We start from the raw sequence: 20,486 nt of genomic DNA, 5'->3' as shown, positions 1-20,486 counted from the left end.
CTTTATTATTATATATGTTTGATTTCTTTTTGCTTTATATATATATATATATATATATATATATATATATATATATATATGTGTGTGTGTGTATATATATACATATATATATATATATATATATGTGTGTGTGTGTGTGTATATACATATATATATATATATATATATATATATATATATGTGTGTGTGTGTGTGTGTGTGTGTGTATATATATACATATATATATATATGGGACAAACTCAGGGTCATGCTGCTTAATGCTAGGAGTTTAAACGCAAAACTGCACTCCCTCCTTACCTTGGCGGACACTGATATATGTGCAGTTACTGAGACATGGTTCAACGCCACTGAGAGCACCCCGGCTGTGCAAGGCTACAATGCCTTCCACACATTCAGACCTCAAAATGAGTGTGAAGGAACAAATGGTGAAAGTGTATCCATCTTCATTAAAACGAAATTAACTTCAAGACTGGTCAAACAGCATGACTCTCTTGAACTACTCCATGTCCAATTAACTATTGGAAAAGTACCATGCCACATCATTGCTAGCTATAGATCCCCTACCATGAACCAGGATAATTACACCACCTACCTCAGTTTACTGGAATCCCTCACCGTACATCCCAAAACCTTAGTCATGGGAGATTTCAGCTATCCTTCCATATACTGGGGGACATATGCAAGCAGAAAACACACCCAAAAGTTCCTGGACTTTAAAACACTTTCTCTGGAACAGATAGTCTGCACCCCCACTAGGAGCTCTAATGTTCTGCACCTAGTACTCAACCAACATGGGGGGGGGGGTACTGCACTTCTCCCATGCGTGTTGCCCTCCCTGGTTAGGTCAGACCACAAATCAGTCTTGTTTGAAGTAACTACTAGTACTGACACCCTAACAGAAACAAAAATTAAAAAAACTTTACCAAAACTAACTACCGCCTACTAAGCAATGGTATAAAAAGCTTCATACCAGCCACAGTCGCAGACATTAATGATCACTATGCAGAAGCGTACGCAAGTGTCCTGCACAAACACTTAAGTGACTGCATAAACTCTGCTGTACCTGACCGGATCAAAATCAGGTCTTCCCATAAAAACAATTCACTGTGGGTGACTTCAAGACTAAACAGATTATATAACAACAGGAAGAAACTTTTGCCCAAAAGCAAGAGGAATATCATTCTGCAGAGAAAGAGTTCCCTACTAAGCCTAAACAAGAAAGTCAGAAATTTTGTAAAGTCTTCTAAACCAAATTACAAAACTAAAATCACATCCCTAGCCAAGGATAATCAAAAAGCATTTTTTAACTATGTCTGAAGTCTAAAGGAGAATGCCCAGGTATGTGCGGAACTGGTTGTAGATAGGATCACTCATACTACACCGGAAGATATCGCCAACCTGCTAGCTGACAAATTCAGTGCAAACTTCACCCCCCCCCCCCAAATCCCCACTTACCATATCCCAAAGCATACCTGACAACAGCCCTCTGCCTTATATCTCTAGAGAACAGGTCATCTCTGCTCTTGCCAAGGCCAAAAACATGGCCTCAGTAGGACCAGATAATATCCCATGTTGTTTACTAAACAATCTGAAACAAGACCTAGTGGACCCACTTGGCATTTTTTAATGATAGCTGGAGAACTGGCTATGCTTCTGCAGAATGGAGAACAGCAACAGTAATTCCCCTGCACAAGGGGGGCCATCAGCTGACCCTGGGAACTGCAGACCCACAAGTCTAACCAGACTCGCCTGGAAAGCCATGGAAAGAATTATTATGGACCTTATTGACAAGGACATAGGCGACCTCCAGACGCTGGACCCAACTCAGTGTAGCTTCATTAAGGGTAACTCATGCTTATTAAACCTGCTGAACTTTTTTGAGAATGTTACCAAATCCATGGGTGGAGGTAAGACAGTGCACACAGCCTATCTCGACCTTTGCAAGGCTTTCGACACAATCCCCAACTCTGGCATTGAGAAACTCGCCCAGCTGGGGATTAACCCTTACATTACTAGATGGGTAGCTAGTTGGCTCACAGACTGAACACACACTGTCAAAATTGACAACTCCACCTTCCCCAGTAGACCCATCACCAGTGGAGTACCACAGGGATCTGTGCTGGGCCCCTTACTGTTTGGCATCCATTTCTCAGAAGTCCAGGCTAAAGCAGACGGCCTCTGGCTCACCAAGTTCGCTGATAATTACAAACTGGGCGCAATCGTCTTGTCTCCCAACAATGTCAACGTATTACAAAAAGGCCTAACATGAATGAATGTGGTGCCAAAGTTATGGTCTAAAACTAAACAAAAAATGTATTATTATTATTCTCATTGCCAAAATGGAATTCCTCAGAAATTACAATATTGACAGCACCCCCCCCCCAATTCCCATCCAGGTGGTGCAAGACTTGGGAACACAAGTTGATAGCAATCTGCAGTGGTAAGGAAAGCCTTTTACGTAGCATACCTCATAAGAAAGGGCATAGCATCCAGGTCAAGGGATGTTATAACTCCACTGTACTCGACCCTGATGAGACCACTAATAGAGTATAATGCATCATTTGCATGTACTTCACCAGACACCTGCAGCAGCTGAAGAGATCTCAGTGGTTGCTCACTAAGAATGTACAAGGACTGTGAACCAAGATCTATGCGGACAGGCTGAAAGCCCTGTCACTTTACTCTGTATCTTATAGGGTTCTGAGAGGTGACTTGTGCCAGGCCTGTAGGGCAATCTCCAACCCTGCCCTAATGGAAATGCTGCACATCTGCAAGTCAAATGGCATAATATTCACTCACTCTATGGATCTCAACCTAGCCTGTGAGATTAACAGAACATGCTGGAAAGATAGATGCATCTCTCAGGGACTGATGCCTCTGTGGAATAGACTTCCTGTTCATGTAAAACAGAGCTCCTCACTGACCCTATTCAGACACAGCCTAGATAATTGGATGGGAGACTGCAAATTCTCCCCTGGGGTGGCACCTATGTCCCTCATGGACAGAGGTAGCCGGTGTTGATCACAGACCACCTCTGTTCATAAATTCATTCTGCGAACTACCCAAAAAGAACAAATGGCGATACTTGGGATTAACATGGCTAAGCTTGTAAAGGCTCTAGGGCTGCTAGCATAGTAACCTCCTATGAACCTATATAAATATTTTTTAAGTGTGTTAACATTTTATTTTAATATTTTTGCTATTTGCTACTGCTGATCTGATGTCTCTTCTGTCCATTCCTCAATGGCTAAGGGTTGGATCTGACTTCAGCCATTCTAGACTTAATGATTCATAGCTCAGGCTCCTCCCCTTACCCATAATGCCCTCCTGTCCCAAACATTATCTCAGATCTCATTTGCTGCTTATCAAGTACAGATGTGATTCCTCACTGAAGCATGCCTCAGCTAAAAAGAAGTTATGTACTTACCATAATATATAATATTCCATCTGTGTTGTCATTTTCATGTTTTTTCAATGTATGGGTTTGGATTCAGTGCTCAGAACTAATTCAGCTGTTATTCTAGCTTGTGGCCACCAACAAACTCTCAAGCTCCTTTCCTACCCCTGATGCACCACCCCTAACATCCCCCTGATCTTGTGTGCAGCTTGACATGAAGACCATAAAGAATTATCATAATTAGAGTTCAACACGTGGAACATGTGGTGTCCCAAGAACTTAATTCCTCCAGAATTCACTTGTGATAAATGGAGGGGGATGGAGGGTGGGGAGTTGAGGAAAAACGTGGCCGCTGCTTCTCATCTTTGCATGCCTTTGGCTCCCTTTCCTTTTGCTTCCTTGCAGTAGGCTTGTAGTGTATCTTTGCTATTGCTGTTGCTTTGTTGTTGTTACAGTATTAATATTTTGTGGCGTTTACATGTATTGTTTTCAGTTGTGACCATTAACTCTTCTGGGTTTAAAATGTGCATGGCCTGCAGCGATAAGTTTCTAAATTCCGAAGCTCATCTGAAATGAGTTTACTGTTTGGGCGTTACCCAACTTGATGAGGACTACAGCATTTGTGCTGCTTTTGGCCAGCAGGCCATTATTGAACTGTGCAACAAGCTTGTCCTAAAGGGACTTCTCCCAGCCCCTGCAGGAGAACCATCCAAGGTGATGTTTGTTGCATCTAGAACCTCCCCATCTACCAAAAAGCCTTCAGACAGACACAGAGGGGAGAAGAATGTAGACAAGCCCAGGGAAAAGGATCATAGGAAGCATTTCCTTGACTGCTGCTCCTTGTTGGTAGGTTCTTTGGCAACATTCCCAGACCTTCCTAAAGCTTCAGCTCCAACCCCTTAGTTGGATCTGGTAGTCTTTGGATCACAGACTCTTCCCTTGTGGGAGCCTAGATTTTCTCAGTAACCGGTCTTCCCTAGACTGCATTCCCCTTTCTAGTAGGAGTGGCCTGTTTGCAGATCCTGTAGCTCTCCCTCCTCCTCTCAACCAGATGAGTTCAGTCTTCCAGGAGCCTGACAAAAGCTGATAAGGGTAGGATGATGCGGACGTTCCTCAGGACCCAGATTCAGTTGGAGGTTCTCCCAGCTCCAACCCCTGTTGAACTTGTGAGCTTCAGTCCTTCCCCCTACCTATGGTGGCTCTTACTCCAGTCCTTTGGATCTGAATTCCTCCCAGGGAATGTCGTCATTGGATCCAAAGTCTTGATTGGCTTAAATCTCTGATCTGACCAGTTCTGAGTGTTTCTGATCCAAAAGAATCTTGGAACTGAAGTGTGTCTGCACCAGTTCCAGGGGTCGGAGATTGACTCCAACGTTTTTGGAGCCTTCCCTTACTCTTGGAACCTCATTGCTAGATATCTCCAGTTTGACATTGCCTTGGAGCAGAGTCAAATCAGTTGCTGGGACCAGCTCACTTTAGAAACTTCAACCCTTACTGGAGTGGTGTTGGATTTCCCCTCGGCTTCTACCTTCAAGGCAGTAGAGAAAAATATCTTTATTTCTGGTGAGCAGACTTCTCTCAGATTCTCAGCTCCGCCCATCTGCTGACAAAAGATCTTGGGTCCTGATCCTGTTTCTCCTATCTCTTTGGGACAGCCTGTCCCACTGATCCTAGAGACAGTCCACATTCAAGATCCCCCTCTGTCCTCTGAATCCTGTCTGAACTATCCCTCTGTGGAGGCCCCTCAGAAGCATACATGCAAGAGGAGGTATGTCGACTCCCCCTTGGAGTCTCTCACTGAAGATACAGATTCAGTAACAGGGAGTGGTCCTCTAGATCACCTGTTGAGGATGTTTCATTCAGGGGAAATCCTTGAACTCTTGAGACAGAAAGGCAGTTGGTCCTCCAAGGCCCCCTCCCAAGAGGAATCTATGTTTCTTGAGGCCTTTGGATTTGGCTCAGCTACTTCTTGGTTAGTCTTCCCAATCAGTGAGATAGTGGATTTAATATCTTGGTGGGCATGGAAGGAACTGGATGCGACTGAACCTATTTCCCAGAAACTTGATAAGTTTCTGGTGGCAACAAAGGATTGTCAGCATTGGAGCAAGGGCCCAGCTGTGGATGCCATGGTAGTAGAGACAGTAACCAAAAAAGAGCTGGCCAAAGAAAGCTCATCTGTCCATCCCCCTAACTGGGAGTGTAGGGCATTGGACAGGCTTGGGAAGTGGGTTTATGCTTCATCTACCTTCGCTTTGAGTGAGCTGAATTATATGGCACACATGACAAGATTTCACAGAGATTTGACTCTGTGGAGGGCAAGAAAGTTGTGAGCCCTCAACTGGTCACTGTACAACCCCTACTGAACATCTCCATGCACCTGATATCTAACATGACTGAGGGCATTTTGAGAGCCTCTGGCACAGGCATTGCCTAAGGAGACATGCTTAGATGCTGTGGTGTGACTTTGTGGAGCCTTTCAAGATATCCTTTGCCAAAGCCACTTTTTGGACTTTTAACCCTTTTCAGACCTTCTGCCATTAGCATACAATTTTATAGCCCCCTCCCTCTGAGGTCCTTCTCTAGAAACCAAAAGGGGGAGTAAAAAGATGTGGTTTTGGAAGTCCTAAGGGTTTTTCCTGAGCAGTGCTGGAGGTGGACCCCCTCCTAAAGCAGAGGGGGGAATTCTAATGGTGAATGTTGCCTACAAGGCAGAGGAGGCTGCAAAACCAAAGCTTCAGGGATCCTTTCCCTGAGAGCTTGCCACTCTATGGAAGCAGTTGGGGGGTGCTTGTCTCTGTACCCAGAAGCCAGATAGCCATCACTGAAGATATCTGGGTATGGAGGATCATAACCAGAGGCTGTTTCATTACCTTTCTTTACCTCCCACCCTTCTTCTACAAAGAACACCCCCCACCCCTACGTGCAACCTTCTCAAGGGAAGGCAGTCACTGTAGAAATAAAGTTGCAAGACAAGTGAGTCAGGCAGGAGGTCACATTGGACCAAATTGGATCTGTAATTTACTTGACGTCCTTTTTAGTGCCAAAGAAGAATGAGGCCCTCAGGCAAATTTTAGACTTCAGTCATTTCAAGCAGTATGTCAGGCGCACAGATTTCTGGGAGGTCATGGTATAGTCCATCCTCTTCCTGTTGAAGCAGGATGGTTGGATGTGCTAGACAGATCATCAGGATGCATACTACCACATTATGATGGACAGGTGGTCCACAAGGTTTCTCTGCTTCTAGCCAGGAGCCAGTCATTTTCAGTTCAGCACCCTTCCCTTTGGTCTCACCACAGAAACCCCCTCCCTGGATGTTCACCAAGTGAGCTGTGAACAGTGGTTACAGCTCACCTCAGACTGCAAGGGTTCTGTTTGTTCTTGTATATAGACGGCTGGATTATTACCTCTCCTTCCAGGTCTCTTCTCATTTGGACCATGGACTATTTGTTCCATCTTTGCTTCGCTTTGTCGAAAGACAATGATAGTGTGGCATTGGGGGATCTCCTCTAACCGCTTTCTTATGGCAAAGCACATCCCAGGGAAATCCAACGTGCTAGTGGACAAACTCAGCAGGTCCATTCTGATGCCTCACAAGTGGTCTGTCAGTTAGTGGCAGAGAAGATTTTCCATTGATGGGGTCAACCTTGCATCTGTTTGCCTCTCCCCACAACAACAAGTGCAGCAGGTTCTTTACCCTGATCCTCCATCCGGGGGAGTAACAGCAATACGCTCTAGTCCACATTTGTCCCTCTGGTCTCCTTTATGCTTATCTCTTAATACCTGTAATTCTTAAATTCTTATGGAAGGCACTTCAGTTGAAGAGCACGGTTATCCTCATTGTTTCCTTTTGGCCTCAAGTGTGGTTCCCCTTCCTGTGGTCTCAGCTTCGATATCCACCCTGGGTACTAGACCCCAGTCCATACCTTCTGTCTCATCCCATGGGGATGGCTTACCCGAACATTGCAGGCCTCAAGTTGACCACATGGTTTCTCCAATTCCTTTAATAGTTAGACAGCCTTCTAACAGATATTATTGTCATTCCAGAAGGCCTCTACCAGGAAGATCTACAAAAGTAAATGGATTGGTGGATGTACATTGCCATCTTTGTTTCTGTGTCCATTGTACCAAATAACAGATCAACTATTTGTCTCCTTTTCTAAAGCTAAGATGGACCAAAGAGTTTTAAAAGTTTACTTAGATGGTTATCAGACTGTATTTCTCATGTCTATAGAGAAAAGGGCTTGACCCTGTCCAAACCAGTCAGGGCTCATTTATCTAAGTCTGTCTCAGCTTCCTCAGCCTTCTTTTCCAGGGCATCAGTTGACATCTGTGCAGCAGCCACTTGGTTCAATGTTCACATTTATTTCTCATTATAAACTGGATTTGATCTCCAAGAATGGGTGGCCTTTGATTCAGCCATCCTCTTGAATATCCTTCCAGGAGACCAATCTGAGGTCTAAGTAGCTGGAGACTCTGTCCCATCCGTTGAGAATGGATGGAAGTAACAACATCAGGTACCTTAATGATAGATCTGTGTTGTCTGCTTCTGTTCTTCCTTAAATTCCTACCCTCTTTCTTCCTTTCTGTGGAAGATAATCCCTTTGGTTTCTGGTATGACAGTGTGATCCTGCCCTTAACTAATGTCTTACACCTTTTCATCTCCAGGGAAGTATCCCTTCAAGGATGTCAGGTGTATCAGCTTTGATGGCTGTGTGCTATTGCTGTGTTTGGGGTTGCGTACAAACATGATCTGAAGTAATGTTGGGGACCGCAGGGAATTACGGGTAAGGGGGGGGGCCTGAGATATGGATCTTTAAGTCTAGAGTGGCTGAAGTCAAATTCGAGGTCAGATCTGAAGACCCCCATCTGTTGAGGACCAACAAGAGCTGGCAACACAGATCTTTTGTTATTGTAAGTACATAACTTTCAATTAATTACTGTGGGAATTCTAACTTACTATTCTGCTTGTATGATTAATACTGTTTTTATGCAGTTATGGGGATTTTCTAAAGTGTGTTACGGCTTGTACTGTAAAGCTGAAGTTCTGTGGTATCGGTGGAACACGGAAGACTACCTCCTGCATGTAGGCCAAGAAATCTGTTATTTCTGATTATCTCCTTCATTTTGAAATTCTGACAGGAAAATATTAAATTTTTTCACTTTTTTTCATGTTTGATATTTACTTCTGAACAGTGTTGTGAGCTTTTTTATCATTAAATTCCAATTGTACTGCAAATTACTTCAAATTTTCTGTGGAGATTTTATTTATTTATTTTTTAATTTCTGGCAAGAGAATTTCTAAGTGCTTGTTTATGCAGTTTTAAAATGTTTCTGTGATTTAAGGGCATATATTTGATTTTAGTCACTATATGGGCAAACAAATTTTACTTGGTACTATGACTGTGTGCTGTTTGCTGCACTGTGCAGATTGTAGAACAAGGCTTAGCACAATTTTAACTGTTTTGCTATATTTTAGGCAGTTAAGCCATATATGCTGTGTGAGGACATAGCTTATGTTTCTATTATTGCTGACCTTAGTCAACCCTTAATAGTGTCAGGATATCATTCTGGCCGGTGATTTTTTTTTCAGTGACTTGATGGATCCTGATACAGCTGCCCCACCCTGTCAGTCCATTTGCACCTAAAAAAGAAAAGGAAAAAACCCAAAAACATGTCTCATTCTATGGTTTGTGAATCTGTTGTTTCCTTAAGCTGGTCTGCAGACCACTTACTTTCTTCCCCAATCACCCTCTAGTGTGAACCCACAGTTGTCCATGGTACAAGGGTCAGACATCCTCTGGGCTGTTCCAGTATGTGGTTCAGGTACAGGTGAACCAAACATTTTAGGTACAGGAGAAGTCAGGGTTAAGAGACCCTTTACCAGACTTAATACTCTGTCCCCCAGGTATTTTCTCTTCCAGTGTAATTAATAGTAAGAAGAGACTGAAGCATCACACAACAGTCAGGTTATTACCATTTATAGGGCTGATGTGGTTTTCTTAGCTATGAGTGCTTTACTGTCAGCTAATCTGGGAGACTATGCTGCTGTTCAGAATTACTATGGAGCTACCTTATCTAGAAATCAGTGTAGCACTGCAGATTTTGATGGGTCTCTGATGCAGACAGTAGTGAATACTCTTGATTCCATCCAGTCTGATTCCTCAGATGGTGAACAAGTTCAAAAACCCAACAAGTGTTCATCTTTCCACAGATGCTAGCTAGGTTTAGAGATACATTTGACTGGAAGGAATCTGGAGGTATGCCAGTGATCGACATAATTTGTATTCTTATTAGGGATGAGATTCCAAATGTTTTGGCTGTACCTCCTCTGTTACCCTCCTTAGAGGATATCTGTAAAACTGCACGTAAAACCCTTTTGGATAGTGAACCAGTTCCTAAAAAGGCTATGAGGTAGGGGTGCCACCTTTCGCTGTGGCTAAAACTGGATTAAGGCCACAACCCCTGCATCATCTGTAACTCCACCTATTCCAACTCCTGTTCTGCCCATGTTCCACCCATTTTGTGATGTCGCAATGACAGTTGATGGGGAATGCCCCCTTTTCCGTTCCCGATGCTTGCTTTCAGCTGATTTACTATGCTTTTCAAATCAGCTTGATTTTACTTGGGGCTCTGTCTTTGATCCAGTCTGGTACAGCCAAGTTTATACACTTGTGCAAGTGATCCTGTTAGACCTTCAGGATGCCCACTACCATATCAAGGTAGCCAGACAATCCAGGAGGTTTTTCCACTTTTGACTAGGAGCTAGTCACTTCCAATTCAGAGCACTGCCCTTTGGTCTCACCACAGCCCCCAAAGTGTTGCTGGCAGCATATCTAAGGCTGCAAGATTTCTGGGTGTTCTCCTGTCTAGACGACTGGCTCCTTTCCTCACCCACCAAGAATCTGCTTGTTCAGTCCAGGGACTTCTTGCAGCAATTCCCTCACCACTTGGAGGTTACTGTAAACATGAACAAAAGCTAGCTGACACCGACAAAGAAAATTGAGTTCTTAGGGTACCACATGGACACAGCATTCCAAATTGAAAAACATCTACCTCGAGAATCCTCTCTGTCCATCACCAAGCTTCTGAGGTACTGTCTTCTTTAAATCCCACAGCAAGGCTAATTCTTCGACTACTGTGAATCAGTAGCTGTATCTATTACTTTGATTCCTCAGCCAAGATTTTACATGAGAGTATTGCAGTGGATTCTGTCAGTTCAGTGGTCGTTGATACTTCAACCCATGAATTCCCCATAGCCCTCACGCCAATATGCAGGTGTCGCATCCTTTGGTGGTTGATCTCTCCACTAGTAGCATTGGGTCACCTGTTCATTTTTCCAACCCTAATGGTCACTTTGACAAGGAATGTTTTCCTTCTGGGGTGAGGGGCATTTTGGAGGGAAAATGATTCAAGGCATGTGGTTGATGACAGAGGCTAAGCTTTACTTCATCTTCTTGGAGATGAGGGCAGTCCTCGTAGTGTTGCTGGCCTTCTAAGACTCTTTTCCCAAGGGTGTGATATCCATCCATATGGACAACATGGCTGTAGTCTGGTATATCAACAAGCAAGGAGGAACTTATTCGTACCCTTTATTTCAGGAGGCCACAAGGGCATGGCAGTGGGCATTGTATTGACAACTATTTCTGGTGGCAGTGCACATCCCGGCCTTTCCAGTGTTTTGAGAGACAAGCTGAGCAGAACTATTTTGCCTCATGAGGAGTCCCTCAATTAATCAGTGGCAGATAGGATTTTCAGTTACTGGGGCTAGCAATGCCACAGCCTTTTCACTTCTCATCTGAACACCAGGTGCAGAAGGTACTTTGCTCTGATCCCCTGAAAGAGCCAGTCACCGAGGGATGCTGCAGTTCAGACTTGACTTCCAGGTCTCCTGTTCACTTTCCATACTTTTCTTGTATAACTAAGTTTCTTAAGAAAGCCATTTGGTGCAAGGTAACACTGATTCTCATTGTTCCCTTCTGTCCTCAACAGGTCTGGTTCCCCATCCTTTGGCCATATCTGAAACGCCTCCTCTGGGTGCTAGACCCATTTCCAGATCTGCTATCTCACCCATCCAGTCAGACTTACCTGGACTTGAAGGCCCTGAAGTTAACCTCATGGTTCCTCCAGTTTCAGTGATGGCCAGTGATGCTAGGCTTTCCCCATCAGTTATTCACATGTTATCCTCTTAGAAGCTGAACACTAGAAAGGTTTACAAAAGTAAATGGAAAAGATTTGCTGTCTGTGCTTCTTCTAAGGCCTTAGATCCTTTTTCAGAGCTCTAGTTCCACCTTAGGATATTACTTTGTCATGCACAAACTAGACCTTTTAAACCAACAGCATCAGCAGAACCAAAATTCCTGTCTTGGAAAACTATTTTCTGAGTGACCATTTCAGCAGCTAGGAGAATTTCTGAGTTACAGATCTTATTTTGCAAACCTCTTTACTTGATTTTTCATAATGATGGAGTATTTCTTCGGACCAATCCAGGTTTTCTTCCAAAAGTAGCCTCTGAAGGTTCCCTTAACTAGTCTATTAATTTACCAGTTTTCTTTCCAATGTTTTCTAAAAAAGGCGAATGTATTTTGCATTTGATGGATGTCAACTGGGTTGAAATTCTATCTGCATCATGCCAAGGGCATTAGGAAATCAGATCACCTTTTTCTTTCCTTCTCAAAAACTAAACTGGGACATGGTGTTTTAAAAATCACATTGTCCAGGTTGTTCTCCGACTGCATTGCTTTTGTTTATAAAGAAATGGGTCTGTTTCCACCTCTTAAACCAAGAGCTCACTTGACCAGAGCAGTGCAGAGTACGAGTAGATGGCATTTACGCTGTGGCTACTTTAACTACTGTTTATACCTTTATTTCCTCATTACAAGCTGGATATGCAGTCTAGATCACATGCATCCTTCATCTCCATAATTCTTCAGAATACCTTTACATGAGATTATCCTGTATTATTAGTAAAATAAGGGTCTTTTCAAATGTTCAGCCATGAGCTAGGTTCTCACCTTTCTCATTGTTTGCATGCTTCCCCCTTTTTTAGTGTTTTTGGGAAAGGTGTTAGGTTCAAGTTGGTGAACTCAATTTAACATATTGTAAGGACAGAAGGGGATTATGGGTAGGGGAAGTCTGAACCCTGGATCCAAGAACTTGAAAAAAGGTGCCAAGGTTAGATCCGATAACTCCCAAGTTGGGTAGGATGGAAGAAGATAACATGGATCTAATGTTATGGTAAGTACATCATTTTCATTTATAGATGGGCAGAACAGGTAAAATAAAGACAAGTAGTGCCACCAAAGGCAAACTAGAATGTTACTTCACTTTATTTTGTCTTCATCTGGCTTGCTTCTGTATCATATTTAATTTGGAAATGTGCAAAACTAAATTGTACATATTGCTCTTTGCATTCTTAGAAACTTTGTTCGCGTGTTCTTTGTCTTTTTTCACATTACAGTCTTCTACATTTTTTGTCATGCTTTGATATTTGGGAAATTAGATTTTTTTTAACTTGCAGTTTTTGTCCATGATTAGAAATTTTTCTAATGGCTACTGAATCACTTGGAAAGAACTATTAATTGAATGCTGCCCATACTATGCATATTGATACCTGTATAGGGATTACTCAGAGCAAATTTGCAGTTCAGCTATGCAACACTATGTTTAGAATTGACAGTTTTTGTGTCAGTCATAATGCTTGTGTTTTTCTTTAGGATTGCATGTGCAGTAGCAGTAATATTCGTGGCAACATTCCTGCGCCTTATGATGTGGAAATCCATGATTTGGATATTGGTAGCATAGAGGAACCCCCTGAAGACTGCAGCTTACAGACTTTACACCTCACTGTTAAGGAATGAACTTAAATAAACACAAGAGAAAACTGTATTCACAATGCATCATATTGATGGAGTTTTACAGAGAAAAAATGATATAGTAAAAAAAAAAAGATTTTTAGTAATGCTCCTGAAGTCAGCTAATGTGCTGTTACAAGAGTATTTAAAAAGAATGTTTAAGTGGAATTGTTCTGGTGCCTATTTTAAGTATATTTATATTTATATATATTTTTTTCATTGAACACGTTTAAAGTCTACTATTTATTGCTAGCTGGTGTTGGCACTGTGATGTTTTTGTGGATGTTTTAGCAGTTTGAAATTTGTCAGGACAGGAAATGGGATTTTATAAAACTGAAAATTATAGTTCCTTAATTAAAGGTGGCATGATCTACCAGAACCATTTTACAGTATTCATTAGACATCTAGACACAACTCAGATTTCACATATGAATTATTTTGTAAACTTAAAATCACCACATATTGCAAGGGCAGTAGTGCCATTTATATTTAAAGGTGACATGCTTTACCATGCTGTACATTTTATAATAGTCTTCAGACATCTAGACGCAATTCAGATTCCACGTGAATTATTTTGTAAACTTAAAAAAAAAAAATTCACCCCATATTGTAAGTACTGTAAATAACATGTGAGGAAGTGGATGTCATGCATGAGTATTGGTTTATTTGCAACCTCACCTATAAAGAGCATACCAGAGATAATGCAGTTGTAAAATACACACAGCTACAAACAACAGTGCATATAATGCATGTGTTGAATAAGTTAATAAATCATTGTAAGGTATGAGGTTGTCCTGTTTCATGTTTATCCTTTTGTAACAGTGACTACACCTTTAAGATATTTAGCTGTCTGTCATACACAAAGGGAGCAGCTATTTTAATGTGGGATGAAAGTGTAGGTAGCTAATTATGCATTGACATTCTGTAGTTATACTGTATTTTCTTCCAGTCCACATAGATCATTTTTATACTGAGTTTTTAAAAATGAATATTTGCAGTACTATGATATTTTAAACAGATACATATTTGTAAATAAAAAGTTTTTTTAGTGCTAGATTTTGAATTCCTATATATCTTATGTATTGCCTGGCTTTGTGATGTAGTGTGGGTGGAGCCCTGGCTGTGACTGAGATGATCTGAATTCGTAGCTGCTGTGGTGCTAGGGAGTTAAGTAGGTGATGGGACTGACCGGCATACTGCAGCTTCCCCATCCAAGGGAGAATGTTCTCTTCATTCTTGTGTTCTTTGTCTTATTATTTCTGTTTCCCTTCTCTGTTCTTAATCCTTCTGTATACTTTCTTAGTCCAGCAGTGCATTTTCTTGATCATTTTGTTGAAAATTATTAGAACAAGTGTAATTATAAAATCAATTTCATGCTAGAATGGAAATGAGGACTTAAGTAGTCCATTCTTCTTTGTCTTCTAGTTCTATGTTAGACACTTTGCCAAAATGTAATGTAGTTTCTTTTTATTGAAGGCAGAGCAAATGTACACTGCATCCTTCTCAATCAACTCCAAAACAGTTTTCTTCATCAGTGCGGACCATCATTTCTGAATCATTTGGGGCCATCTTTCATGACAAGGAGGCTTGATGTATGGGGAAATATGCCTTCTCTTATACAGGGTTGAGGTTTACAGACTAATAAGCTCATATGGGGTTCTAATTGAGGTCATGACACCCTTCATGGTTTTTACACCGTGTTTCTTAACAGTAAGTTACAAAAGATGTTTGTGTATTACAGCAGGGTCACACTTCTCATCCTATCTATATGCTGTGCTGCTAATACTTTTGCCAGGGCATTTGCGTTGATCCTTGCTGTTTAATAGTGCTGTTGGCAAATGCTAGTAGGTTTTGGTGCTGTTGAACAGTTTTCCTCCATACATCTATTGATTTACATGTTTTCTTCTCTAGTGAAGTGTTGAAACTCCAAAATTGGGCACATTTGTTGTTATAAAGAACCTAAAGCTAAGTGGGGGGATATACATTTTATTCTGTTAGCTAGAACCAGAAACTAACTGTTCTGTTCTGGGAGACCACAGTAAAGGCAGAGTGCTGTCATCATTATCTGTTTGTATCTGACTCCTGCAACCCCACACTGTTTACCTTACAGCCTATATTGAGTGGGGGAGGAGTTCATCTTACCTAAACCAATACAAAAAATAACTTAACATTTTTGATACCTGTAAGTGTAAGCTTTCAGGAATTGCTCCCAGACCACCCTCAGAGAATTATTACATTTTGATCACATTCCATATTTGATGGGATCTCAGGGTCATAGAGGTTACAGGGTACATGAGCCAAGGGCCCATTTGCACTTTGCCAATACCCACCCTGAAGATGTACATCCCACTTCCTGGAGGGCAAAACATGTCAGGCCAGGAATTAATTTGTGGATACCTATCCAATCATCCAGGCTCTTCTTGAAAGGTTTGAGGATGTCACTCTGTTTATCATGAAAAGAGAATTTGTTTCACATATGATGTAATAGGTATTAAATCTGTCCCTCCTTCATGTAGTTTGTTCAGCTTTGGATTCCAGAAAGGCAGTTTTAGACATTTAGTATTTAAGCTCTAAGCTGCAGTTCTGGTGTCATAGTCAGAAGCAGTTGTAGCACTAATATAAGCATCACCAGTGCCTGCCAAGACTTTAATCACATAGCATGACATCCCTTCAGTGACTGAGATGCTAGACCTGAATTAAGCTGCAACATGTGTGTATCATTATCGGGTTTAATCATCGAAGAAATAGAATGGATGCTGCTGGCATTTGAATGCAGGGGAAATCTGTGTAATGTTATTTGTTGCAGTAATATTAGCAAGCTGTTGTGCCAGTTCTTTTTTCCCCACGTGTTTGAGATACCTTTAGGTTGTTAATATTACTTGATTTATTTTGATAGGTGGTTCACTATGTGGAAGTTTGTTAAATATTTCTTGATTTATTTTGATAAGGTGGCTAACCGTGTGGAATGCCTTTAGGTTGTTAATATTTCTTGATTTATTTTTAAGTTAGCTGACTGTGTAGAATACTCTGATTCCAAATGAGATGGTAGAATATGCAATATGAATTATGTAGAGTAAAGATATAGAGAGTATGGTGTGAAACAGAACAAGCCCATCATTTCACTAGCTAAAATAAAATAGTCCTGTTTTTCCATCCTAACATTTAGCTGTTATCTTTATGATTTTAGGTACCATGGATTGAAGAGTGTTACTGGTAAAACTCAAAGTCCCTTTTAAATGCTATAGTAGTCTGCTGTATAATAAAAACAGAATGGCAGTAACTGCCCTCCTTGGTTAACCGGACATGTGTCCTGAGTTATATAATATTGTCTTGAATGTGTGGGAAAATGAAACAAAAATTCCTTTGTGATGTCTGAATTTGACATCATTAGTGTTCTATTTAATAAAACATGGAATCCTTAGCAATAACAAAATACCTTACAGAAACAACTTCTTTAAAATCTGATTTAGTTCGTAAATTATGGAACAATTTTCAGATATTTTTAAACAAAAGGGTATTTTTCACTTTTTTCTTTTGTAATGAATCATAAATATAACAGTGTGTGGAGATCTAAACAGTTCACTGCCTTTGTCCAAGTAACAAAGCAGTCGCTGCAAGTTACTTAATGGATTGTAGACATTTATTATATAATAACTGGGAGAAATATGCTAAGATTCTGTGCCATGGATGTTTTATTATGATTGTACAGTTTGTTTTCTAATGACAGCTACTCTTTTATGATGTCTTTTTTTCTGGGCATTTATTTTAAATGATGGAGATAATACCAGCAAATGTAAAGTTTCTATGTTCATCAGTGAATTACATGTCTATAAAACCAGATATTTTCAGAAAATGTGTTAAAACAGTACTGTCAGATCGCCACTGTAGTGAGCACTTATCTTGTAAAATAGTACTGAAAGAAAATCCTGTAATATTAGAAATTATACACTAGAAAAAAATCAATATTATTTATTTTAAATGTTATGTGCTGTTTCATCAAAGCAGTACTGTTGCACTTTCATGTAGTTTTTCTAAAATAGCTTTTTTATTTTCCCTTTCTAGAAGAGACATTTTAAAGATCTAATTATTGTCTATTTTTACAACATATGTTTCTGTTTGAAAAATATGTACATTGTGCTTGTCAGTGTTTGTCTTTTACCACATAATACATGGAGCAGAAAAATTGTTACTTTTTAGAAGGAAATAAAGCAGTTATATTTTTTATTGAAATGTGTTTCTTTGTTCTTTCTTAAATCAATGTAGTTTTTGTTACAAAGTTGCTGTGTTCTTGTTTAGAGATGAGGAGTTCAACTAATGAAGTTTTAACATTTTCTGTTTGGATATACTTTTCGGTTTCTTGTTTCACAAAGCAATTAGAAAGCATTTATTTTAAACTTTATTTGAAACAAACCACAGGAGAAGGAGGAAAAGTAGGGAAAATTAGGAGTGCAACAATGACAAAGAGACCACATTCAGGCATAAAGAGGCTACTTGTGTAGTGGGACCAACCTGGTCAACGAGGGATGGATAGGATAGCTAGATAGGTATAGTTATACTTGTGTGGCACAATAGTATAAAGAACCAAACAGTTACATCATCAGGTTATCTAAGCTGCTCAAGTCATTACATACATACCCTTAGGTGGAGGGGGTCAGCCCATATCCCCTGAATCTCTGTCTTTATAATTCTGCAGTTCTAATCATAATCCAGAAGTGCACCAAATTCCCATAGTGCTTCCATAAAGTATTATTTTGTGTAAGTGATATCCTAATATGTAACACTAGTTTCCAACTCCAAGCAAGCAATAATGCCTGACAGGATGGGTATTATTGGGAAAATAAGTCTCGCCCAGTGGTGTTGAGAGACTTGATGTTTTTTTTTTACTGGGCTTTACCTGTTTCTTAACATCATGTTGGAGAATGTTCATTCCCCAATCAGGGTGAGGTCGTATATTCTGCCCATTGTCAAAGCCCTTGCAGTGCATTTACAGGTGACTTTAAGGATCATGTACAAAGTAGTAACATAGAATGCAGCTTAAGCATTTTATTTCAACTTTTCAAAGAGTTAGTTGACATTAAGTGACTGCCTTGAATGTTTAGTGTATTTTTGTTAGAAATCTGGTTTAATGCCAGAAAAATCACTTGTAATGTTGCAGATGTAATTGTTTACATTTTCACATTCAGAAGTATGCAACCTTGAAGAGGCATGCCACTGTTGACTCAAAAGTATGTTTGTTCTGGCTGGATGGCATTCTGGAGTGCAGTTGTGATACCACAGCTTTTGAAAACATTAAGATAAAATTTAAATGTCACCATTCAAATGCAAAAGGTACTGCAGCAATTCAAAGGAGCATTGGCTCAAGTACAAATTAAAGGTGAAAGGAGATGTATTTTCCATTTTCCTCATGTGTGAATGTGTGTGCTTGCATACACATGCTTGCATTCACTTTGTGGAGTGCTTTAACCTGGGCAGGAAAAATAAATATATGTAGAAAGAAATTTCTAAATAAAAATATCCTTGCAGCTGTTAACATTATGGGTTTTGACTTTATTTATTTGGCATTTGTTTACCAGGAAAGTCTGACTGTGTTATGAGGTACCCACTTTCAGCGGAGCTCCAGGAAGAAAAGCTCCAGATACACATGGTTAACAGAATGAAAAACTAGACAGACATAATAAAGACATAACATTCAAGCACAAGTATGAAAACAACACATTAGTTTGTCAGAATGAGAACTTAACAGACATAATAAAGTCATAACATTCAAGCATAACATTTGAAAAACTACATATTAGTTTGTTAGAATAAAAACAGACATAATAAGGTCATAGTGTTCACAGATAAATTATATGGAAAGCCTGATAATAGGAAGATGCAGCTTTATTTACATAACAGGTAATTATCATAACTATTAACATTTTAGAGGTCATGAAATATGGTAACAGACTGTATTGGTGAAGGCGTAGGATAGTAAGACTAGAGAAGGGTAGGGTGTGATAGAAGGAATAGTAGGAATAGATGTGGAAAAGGTATGAGTGTAACCTCAGGGGAGTATGTGTAGAGGAAGGGATGGTAGGGTAAGTTAGTTGTGGGGTTACAGAGAATAGAGGAAAAGGTGTAAGAGTACCTTAGCCTGGGCTCATACAGGAGCAGTTCCAAGCTTTGTTGAAGTATTCTTTTATAGAGGTTTTGAAGGAGTGCAGGTTAGTAGCAGTTTTGATAGTTTAAGGAAGGGAGTTCCATAGTTTTGCCACAGAGCATGAGTAAAGGCTTGGGTCTGGGGTTTTCATAGGTTGGTAGTAGGCTATTGGCCCTAGGGTCTATAGAAGACTAGCCATAACAATTCCCTGGATATTTCTTCCCACAATATGTTGTGAGGAGATATTTGTCTTCTGATCTGAGATATTTATTTGGGATATAAAAGTTGATTAATGGACTAAGAGCAGGACAAGCTAGTGGGTTGCTGATGATTTTGTATACCGTAGTAAGTTGTACGTATTGGAGGTGGGGGGGGAGTTCAAGCTATCTTAGGGAATGTAGGGATTCACAGTGATGAGTTAAGAGGGGTTGTGTTTTTGGCAATTTTGTTACAGCAGCTTTCTAGTTTTTTCTTTCTTAGGGAGGTCTGTAAGTTAGTTAGAATTGGGGCCCCATATAACAGTGAGGGCAAGAGATAGGTTTTGGCCAGGGTAATTTTGGTAGCTGCTGTGAGGAAATTTCTATTCCTGTATAGCCTACCTAGTTTTTGGTGTTTTTTTTTTTTTTTAATACTGTTTTGTATGTGTAGGTCAAACCTGATACCTAGTAGTATGGTATGCTGAACCAATTCAGTTTCAGTATTGTTGGCTGAAGAGGTCTTCAAGTTTGTTTTGTTGGAGCTGTGGCGTTTGTGGGTGAAGAGAAGAAGCTTTTGGGGGGGGGGGGAGTCAGTAGGAGTCCAGCACTGAAGGGCCATGCTTCTACAGAAGAGAAAGCTTATTGTATTATGCTGTAAGTGAGTTAATGTGTCTGATATGCAGACGGTAGTGGACTCATCTGCATATTGGATGAGTGCCTTCACAGGAGGATATATTTAAGTTATTGATGAAGACATTAAATACTAATGAGCCAAGGATGGATCATTGAGGTACATCTGTGGAGGTGATGTGATATGTGGAGATAGAGCCCTGCCATTTTACTGCTTGCTACCTGTCAGCTAGGTAGCTAGAAAACCACTGAAGTGAGGAGGAGGATAGACC

General features: G+C 40.5%; 1 protein-coding gene across 1 annotated transcript in view; it reads left to right on the top strand.

Moving 5' to 3' along the window:
• PER2 (period circadian regulator 2) overlaps positions 1–17,478 on the top strand; it is a 1,339,110-nt gene extending 1,321,632 nt beyond the window's left edge. Inside the window, exon 25 of the mRNA XM_044070032.1 lies at positions 13,111–17,478. Coding sequence (XP_043925967.1) covers positions 13,111–13,254 — 144 coding nt within the window. The 3' untranslated portion in view covers positions 13,255–17,478. The remainder of the gene's footprint in view (positions 1–13,110) is intronic.
• The last annotated feature ends 3,008 nt before the right edge of the window (positions 17,479–20,486 follow it).

This window comes from Protopterus annectens, chromosome 4.part1 (assembly GCF_019279795.1).
Source record: "Protopterus annectens isolate FY-2018-M chromosome 4.part1, PAN1.0, whole genome shotgun sequence".
NCBI lineage: Eukaryota > Metazoa > Chordata > Ceratodontiformes > Protopteridae > Protopterus > Protopterus annectens.
Note: the sequence above shows the minus strand (reverse complement) of the source record. Positions and strands in the feature narration are given on the sequence as shown.